Source organism: Centrocercus urophasianus, unplaced genomic scaffold (genome assembly GCF_019232065.1).
Source record: "Centrocercus urophasianus isolate 14NV4802_14NV808 unplaced genomic scaffold, USGS_Curo_1.0 seq_28, whole genome shotgun sequence".
In the NCBI taxonomy this organism is placed as follows: Eukaryota; Metazoa; Chordata; class Aves; order Galliformes; family Phasianidae; genus Centrocercus; species Centrocercus urophasianus.
The window spans coordinates 6,675,888-6,684,378 of NW_024884844.1; the positions used below are offsets into that span (position 1 = coordinate 6,675,888).

General features: G+C 38.8%; 1 protein-coding gene across 7 annotated transcripts in view; it reads left to right on the forward strand.

The window, feature by feature from the left end:
* Positions 1–3,608, forward strand: part of CCDC93 (coiled-coil domain containing 93) — a 56,317-nt gene extending 52,709 nt beyond the window's left edge. For all 7 annotated transcript variants that reach the window (XM_042827093.1, XM_042827092.1, XM_042827091.1 and 4 more), the window contains 2 exons: positions 678–791; positions 2,440–3,608. In XM_042827093.1, the coding sequence (XP_042683027.1) occupies positions 678–791; positions 2,440–2,493 (168 nt within the window). In that variant the 3' untranslated portion in view covers positions 2,494–3,608. The remainder of the gene's footprint in view (positions 1–677; positions 792–2,439) is intronic.
* Positions 3,609–8,491: the final 4,883 nt, after the last annotated feature.

An 8,491-nucleotide genomic window follows, 5' to 3' on the forward strand; every position in this document is an offset into this window, starting at 1 on the left:
TTCAGCCTTGGTGGACTTTGTGCTAAGTGGGCTTGGGCCGATGTACACACGAGAGCCAAAAGTTACTCCAACTAAAGTTGTCCACGGATGTATTTGCATGCAGTGGAATAGCTTTAAGTAGTGCTTGTCAGTAGCCTCTATTCCTGAGAAGAAAGCAGCCAGCCTATCATAAGAGCTGATCTTTCCATCTAGAGACTTGAGAGTGTTTGTCACAACTTTGGCACAAAGACAAAAGAGAATTTTCTTGTGTGGATCTTGAGCAAGAGAAAATTAGATAGAAAAATTTAAGATGTGCCCTGCTCTGTTTGGTACAACTAGCATAAACAAATCAAGATCTTGATGTTTCGTCAAAAGGCTGCATGCAGTTTCCTGTTAATTTCACCATGTCATTATTGATGTAGAACTGTTTGGTGAGCAAAATTCTGGGCTTGCAGAAACATGAGCCTTAGTTCAATTCTGGTTGCTACTTATAGTGTTACTGATACTGAGATATTTTAGTTTTTTAATTTTTCTGAAGTGTTGGCGTAAATGTTTGCTGTGCTTAAAGCACAAGGCAGGGATGTCATTTGTGAAGCATCTGTCTCACTGTTATAGAAAATTATTTCTTACACTTTGTGTGCTTGTACATGTGTTTCTCATACAGTAAATGACCTTTAATCCTTCCTGTATGCCAACAGATGGAAAAGAAGAAGCAAGAAAATAAAATGCGAAGAGATCAGTTGAATGATGAATACTTAGAGCTTCTAGAGAAACAGAGGCTTTACTTTAAAACAGTGAAAGAATTTAAAGAGGTAAGACCATTTTTTGCTAGTGTAAGTTTGCTAATACTTGAACTGATCAGGAGTAGTTTAAGAAGTTCTGCACAGATACAGTGATTGCTTTGAATCAAATTACAAACTTTGCTTTTGGTTAAGAGCACATTTCTAAATACATGGGTTTGTCTGAACTTTATCTTACTTTCTACATTTATTTTCTGGTGACTTAGCGGTGTTAAATCACAGAGTTAGAATTGCCTTAGGAGAAAGCTGACAATCTCATTTTGGTATGAATTTTATATCACTGCCTAGAAATAAGCAGTATTCATATTGTGTGAATGGATGAAATGTACTCTTATCACTAGCAGAATTAGGATTTTTTTTTTTTTATATTTGCAAGGCTTATAACGTAGATCCTTGCTGCATTCTACTCAATGGGAATTTAGATGGCAACAAATGGTAGTGTTTTTATTTTGTTAATTTTGTGTTGTCATATTCAAAATTCTAATTGCCAAGTTGTGCACAGGTGTTCCTTATACTTTATTACATGTTAACATTGTCTCTTCTTGGATGTTTCCACTATTCCATTATTTTTAAACTCTGAATTTTATTCTGAAAATTATTTTGACACTGATTGGCTGACAGCCCTCTATGTTAAAAGGGAAGTATTAATTTGTTACTGAGGAAGCTGCATATTTAGGTTTCAGGATGGAATCTTCTGGAGATCTATGAGCAGCATTTAGGCGTTGGAGCAAAGAGGGTTGTGGAAATGTGTGAATAAGAGAGGCAATCTAGTATCTTTGCAGTCATAAATACTTCAGTAGCCAGCCTTGTATTTTACTTGCAGTGGAAGGACTGTTTAACCCTTCATTCATTTCACTTTTCTTGAGTTTATCATCATAACGTGTGCTTCTGTTACTTGATATCATGGTAAAAAAAAGTAGTGCTGCCAGGCTAAATTGTCATTTGGCATCAGATGTTTTGGGAGGAAAAAAAAATATTTCTGGTTTATCCTGGGGTAGCCCCCTCTTGGTTTGGATGATGTGCTTTGGGAGATGTGCTGTTCTACTTTTCTGACTTTTTCGCATCCTCTTTGAAGAGATTAGGTGGTTGTGGGGGGTTTTGTTAATTTGGGTTGGTTTTTTGTGGTTTGTTTTTTTTTTTTTTTTTGAAGCAGAAAAAAAGCCATTTTTCTTCCATTGCCCTGTGAGGGAACTTCTATTCGATCTTGCTATTTTTAAAAATAATGATATAAAATTGTGGTTGTGCTGCTGATAACAGATGGTATGTGCCTATGTTCACACATTTCTTGACCAAGAATAATTTCCTGTACACTGACATTTTGCAGACTGCCTTCTGGATTTTCAGATGTTCAAAAAGTGATCTCAATTTCAGATTTTTTTTCAATTTAGAAATAAACATATAGATATACTCTATCCACTTCTAACAATTTTAGACTAATGGTCAAGCAGTGTTCCTTTTGGTGTGTATGTCATGAAGCTTAATGAATTTTCCATTGGAATAACATTGTGGATGAATCAAGAGTTAACTTCAATTTATCATTCATTCCAGACTACTGTGTACTTCAGAGGTCTTTCAGGGACGAGGCTTTGGTTTGCTGATGTGCAGATACATACAGTAGGGTTAAGTATAACTACTTTATCTGTTTGTTTTCTGTTAACAGGAATGTCGTAAGAATGAAATGCTGCTGTCCAAGTTGAAAGCTAGTTCTTCCTGAAGATCTCCAGCTGGTGAAGTTGATCTATATGATTGTTCAGTCTATACATTAAATCTTTTTTGTGAAGTGAAAGTTACAGCTGCAATTGTAGACCTATGTGTGTGTATATACACATACACACAGCTGTAAAGTCTGGGATTTTTTCCAGTATGTACTCTTCTACATTCCTTCATGAAATGGCTGTATTATTCATTATTGCCTCCACTACACAGTAAAGAGTTAATGCAGTACAGCAAAACAGAAATACTGTCTAATTTTATTTATTTTTGTTGGCGGTTTATTTTTTTCTTCATGGTAAGAACAACAAAGATGGTTTTTATTTGGGTTTTAGCACTGAAGAACTACAAAATTCTGCAGTAAGTAGATACAGACTGTGTAGTACGTCCAGTACCGTAAGATGAGCACTGCAAGGTGCAGTAGCTTGTTAATTTTGGCCAAACATAAACACAGAAAATAGTTCCCAGAACTTTCCACCAGCTAATAACTTCACATCATTTTAATTTAAACTCTAGATAAGATCCCAGAGGAATAAAAATATAATTTCTAATGGTTAAGACAAAAGAAAATGGAAACTTACCTTGGATAATTCTCATGTAAAAATATAGATCTATATTTTTATAAAGTCTAGCAGTTGTATAATTTTGTTTGAAATTTCCTTTTTATATATAGAGTATGCAATTGTTAAATTAATAACTCCAGGAAAAACACCTTAATCAGTAGAGCCATCGTGTTATCCCTGGCTGGGATGAAAATCTAAGTCTGTGTCAGCTGTAACATAGGAAGATAAAGATTCAGACTTTCTACTCAGATGACTGATGCTCACCTTCTGAAGACAACAGCCTATCTACCCTACTGAAGATTTGTCCTTGAAAGTTTAGAAACTTTGTGGAACACTTTCTGAAACATTTTTCTATCTGTATGTATGGTATTTTATAATTCAAACAGTTGCTTTTTGTACTTAACATCAGGATTTTGGACTGACTTAATGTACATCACATCTCTTCTTTAGGAAAAGGAAAACCACATTATTTTTCCCCAGTAACACTGATGACTGCTGATAGATTACTTTCTATGGCAGCAAATACAAAATAAAAAGATGTTTAGCATTCAGTGAACTTTTGCTTTTGTGTTTTTAGGATGGCACTTCGAGGTTCCACGCTTAAGGTTGATGTAGAAGCCTTAATATGATTTTGAATTACAAGTGCATTAAAAGATGAATTCTGTAAATGTAGTGTCTTGATATTCACTAGTAGAAATACTTTCTTGTGTCACATAGCACGTGGTAACGTGTTATCTCTTGCTGCTTTTGTTAAGCTTGATGTTTAGGTATCTGGAACAAACTATCAAATGTGCTGTATGCTGAGGTGATCCATAGAAGGGTAAGATTTGTTTTGCATAAACATTTGCTTATGGTACAGAATTCTCAAAGGAGATGGTACGAGTTCGTCACACTGCACCACCTCGCTCCTTTTGAGAACAGTGGAAGGTTGTATGTGACCTTATGCAGACTCTGTAGCATTAAATGGAAAAGCATATACATTCATTAAGCTTTTGGTAAGGAGATTATGGGCATTCTGATTCTGTCTGGGTAAAATACAGTAAGCTACCTCAACTCTGGTAGGCAGGATTCAATGTGATATGGCTTCTCATGATTTTGAGATAACCTGAAATTTCGTGTTCCTTCAGTACAAATAGGAAGAATCTTTATACTGAGCCAGATTATGCCTTACTCCCCTACAATGGCTATGACTGAGTATAATGCAGGGTGCTTCTCTTGTACTTACTTAAAAATCTAGGCAAAACTGAATTTAGAGTATCTAAAGAAGGAAATCAGAATTGCATGCTAGTTGTAGACATTCTCTAGTTGGCTTTGATAGCAGTAGACAAATAGTGTCTGCAAACTCTATAAAAATTGCAATTATCTTTCTAATTTACACACTGAGATGGTTTTTCTTCTGATACTTGGAGAAAAGTCAATTGATAGCATGAGAAAGGGCACTTTTGCTAGTGGCAAACTTTGTGTCTCCTTGATGACTGTTCACTGTTCTTCATCACAGAATCACAGAATCGTAGGGGTTGGAAGGGACCTCCAGAGATTATCGAGTCCAACCCCCATGGCAGGGGGGTTGGACTCGATGATGCACAGGTAGGCATCCAGGCAGGTCTTGAACATCTCCAGAGAAGGAGACTCCACCACCTCCCTGGGCAGCCTGTTCCAGTGCTCCGTCACCTCACTGTAAAGAAGCTCTTGTGCACATTTGTGCAGAACTTCCTATGCTGCAGTTTCCGGCCGTTTCCCCTCGTCCTGTCTCCATACACTCCTGAAAACAGTCTGGCCTCACCACTCTGCCCCCCACACCATAGATATTTATAGACCTGGATCAGGTCCCCTCTCAGTCTTCTCAAGGCTGAACAGACCCAGTTCACTCAGCCTTTCTTCATAGGGGAGATGCTTCAGGCCCGTCACCATTTTTGTAGCCCTCCGCTGGACAAAAACCAGTTTTACAGTGGAGGAACAAACACAGATCGTGCTCTGAATACTCATGAGAAGATGCTTTTTGGGAATGGTATCCATGGTGCTTTAACACTATAAATATGACAATCCTGCTGACTAGAGCAAAGTAAATTAATTCTGGCTTCCACTAAAATCTGATAGCTAATTTTCAAAGTGGAGGGCCATAGCATAATATAATTTCTAAGTGGAGTTTTCAAAGACCAGAGAACAGTCAGAGAACAAGTGATTATTGTTTTACTTTAAGCAGTGAGCTTCCATGTATGCCATAAGTTTATATGGTCTTTTTATAGAATTGTGGTGTTACTTCTTGATATGTAGAATTTAAAGTACTTTTATTGGTCACAGATAAGTGGAGCTGTGTGGCTGAGGCAATGAATTCTGAAGTGCGTGTATGGAAAGGACTGCTGAGTTTGCTGGTTACTTTCTTTGACTTAGCTGCATGTAACTGCAGAAGTTTTTTGCACAAACTAAAAAGCATTTGTACTCTGAAGTGTTCTTTATGTTTTGATTTGCATCAGAGCTAAGGTGCTCTCAGAGCTAACCAGTATGCAAGCATTTGATACCCTCAGTACTCATTAATTTCAGAAGAAAGCAGGAGGAGATTATTATCATGTGTTCTCTGTCTCCTGTAAAATGTACAAATAATAGCAACAACAGTGGGTGAAGAAGAGAGATGAGAACATCACTTCAAATTATAACAGGGACTGCACAGACTTGCAGACGGCACTGTTGATATGGAAATCTCTGTAGGCAAGTTAAAATGTGACCAGTTTTCTTTTTTTTTTTTTTTTTTTCTTTTTTAAAGGTTTCTTCTTCTTTAAGCCTATTTCCTGAAAAATCAGCTCATTGGAACACAATCTTAGGTCCCACTTTGTATAACTGTTGATATTCATGCACACCAGAGAGCTGGGGAATTGCAATTTGCTCCTTAGAGCCAGCTTTGCCTAAATCAGGCATGTAAGTAGGATGCACTTATGAGGCAATACACAAATCTGATTTGTTTGGGTGGTGGCTGACATATGCTTAGGATACTCTTTTATCTGAAGTTTCTGAACACTGTCTTGTTTATTCAGCAGCCACCAGAGCTGGGTGGTGGGCTGTCTCCCTGATTTTCCAGGCAGGAACTGCATCCCATCCAGCTCTTTGGGCAATTTTGGTGCCCATAGGCGTTCAGCAGCATGTTGCCATAGGCTGCCAGTACCTGGTTTCTTGATGACTGTGGTGCTGACTAGCTTAGAATCCCCCTGCTGGTGCCAGGGGAATTTGTCAGCCTGTATTTTCATGGCTAAATCCTTAATTTCTGCCTGCATCACTCTTCATGCAGAAAGGGCTTGGCAATTCTCAAGTAAAACAGGTTTTTACAAAGAGAGATTGAGGCTTCTATTGTAGGAGCTGGACACAGAACATAGAAAGCTATTGATATTGTATGTTCACATCCCTCTTTTCAAAGCCTTTGGATTTTTGCACAATCTGTGGATTCCAAGAGTACAAAGCCCCCTAGGCCTTAATTCATATGGCACTGCAGGGTTCTTGGAACCTTGCTGTAGGAGGCAGTAGTGCCTTTCTGCTGAGCAGTCATCTCCACCAAGTTCTAGGTGGAGTAAAATCAGCATCAAGAAATGAGGCCAGTGTATTTAGGCAGAAATAACTGTTTTATTCCAAACTGCCAACTCCTGTTTAGAAAAATAAACAGCCATAAGTACTGTTAAATGATCTTTCTTTAGATTACCTTCTTAAAAATCACTTATTATTATTTTTTATTCAAGATCCTTCATTGTTCATCTTCATGATGAACACAGCCCCTCAGCCAGACTAGGGTGTGTTTTGAGGCTGCTTAGTCACCCCTCAATGAAGACAATTTCAGAGAAAGTCAACAGTTGAATGCAGCGTGTTCATTCTCTCTATTGTCTCCTGTCCAAAAAAGGAAACATCACAAACATTTCGGTGTTGCTCAATCCACAGTTCCCTTTGGTGCCCTTGCTGCTGATGAGCAAGCTGCAGGATGGCACCTGTAGTTGGCTGGATGAGATGGCTTAGACTTGGCATTCTTGGTATGAGATGAATACAGTGCTTTGCTTGCAGACTTTAACACACAACAGTTCAGTGAAGGGAGATATTCACTGCTTCTTTCTTTGTCACACTCTGGAGTAGCGTATACGTATTTCCAAGGGGGAACTGCAACCTGACTGCAGGTCTATGTGCAATCCTCTTCAGTCTTCTTTGCTACAACATCCCCTTAACGAGATCTTGTGCTTGAAGTCTGCATGTATTGCTGGCACATTTCCCTCCAGAAAACTCTGTATTGTGCAATAAAGGAATCATTTCCTTCTCTGTCCCCCTTTATCTCTGCTTCAGGAAAAGGTTCTTGAAGGCATGGTTGTAATATTTGTTAAATGCCATGTAAATGAAAGGATTGAAGGAAGAATTTCAGTAGCCAAGCCAAAGAAAAATGCTTTTCCAGATGCGTGGCATGTTGCAGGAATGGAGGGGACTTAGTAATTCCGTGATGAAGGAGATCCAGCACAATACAAGAACTCTGACTGAGATGCCAACTATCAAAGCAGCTTTTTTCTGTCTGTTCCTTCTATGTTTCTCCATCTATCTGGAAAGTTGATAGCTGCATGATGAGCTGTAAACACCATCTGTGGTTCGTGCTAAGTTTCTTTCACCTCGAAACAAAAGAAAACATGGATTCTTAGCAAGGCAATTTGTTTGAGGGAGGTATTTTTAAATGACAACGTGACATCTGTGTTCCTACCACAAAAGGCCCCAATTCGATTCTTTCCATGCTAAAAGGAAGAAAGTGTTCCAGACTGCCAAATTTACCAGACTTCTCATTACGGTGGAAAAGCTGCTGAGTGTGACTGACAAACTACAATGAATAAGGAGTCGTGTGATGCCAGGTGTATTGCATTTCACTCGCACCAGCTCAGTACTGCCACAAGTACTTTGCTGCCAGTAAAGCACCATTTCAATCAGCCTCCTGTTCATACTCTGGCTTCCACAGGAGGTATACAAGAGGGGAAAATGTCAGCTACTCCTGCTGCCAGCAGTACTCCTTGCCTGTTACTAAATTAGCAATGTATTTTACATGCATGGCCCTTTGTGTGAGCTTCAGAATACATGGAGGGTTTCTGTTTAATATGAGGAGAGCAACTCAGCAAAGGAAGCATTGGCAAGGGCTAGACCATCACTCTTCAAGATAGATAGCGCTGTCTTCAGCCTCAAGCGCAAAACGTGACTGCAGAATGCATGAGCAGCAGATTACGAGTGCAGGCAAATAATAGAGGAAAATGAAAACCACATCTGTCCTGACAATTAAAATGGGACACCCCTCATGTAGCAACGATCACATCATTTGTCTTGGGAAAGACTTGCTCTGCACATCTTTCATCACTCTCTGCAAAAAAAGGATAAGTGTATGACACGAGGACAGCTTCGTGACAAGCAACCCTGAAAGATTATGTGTTAGCCATGAGGAAC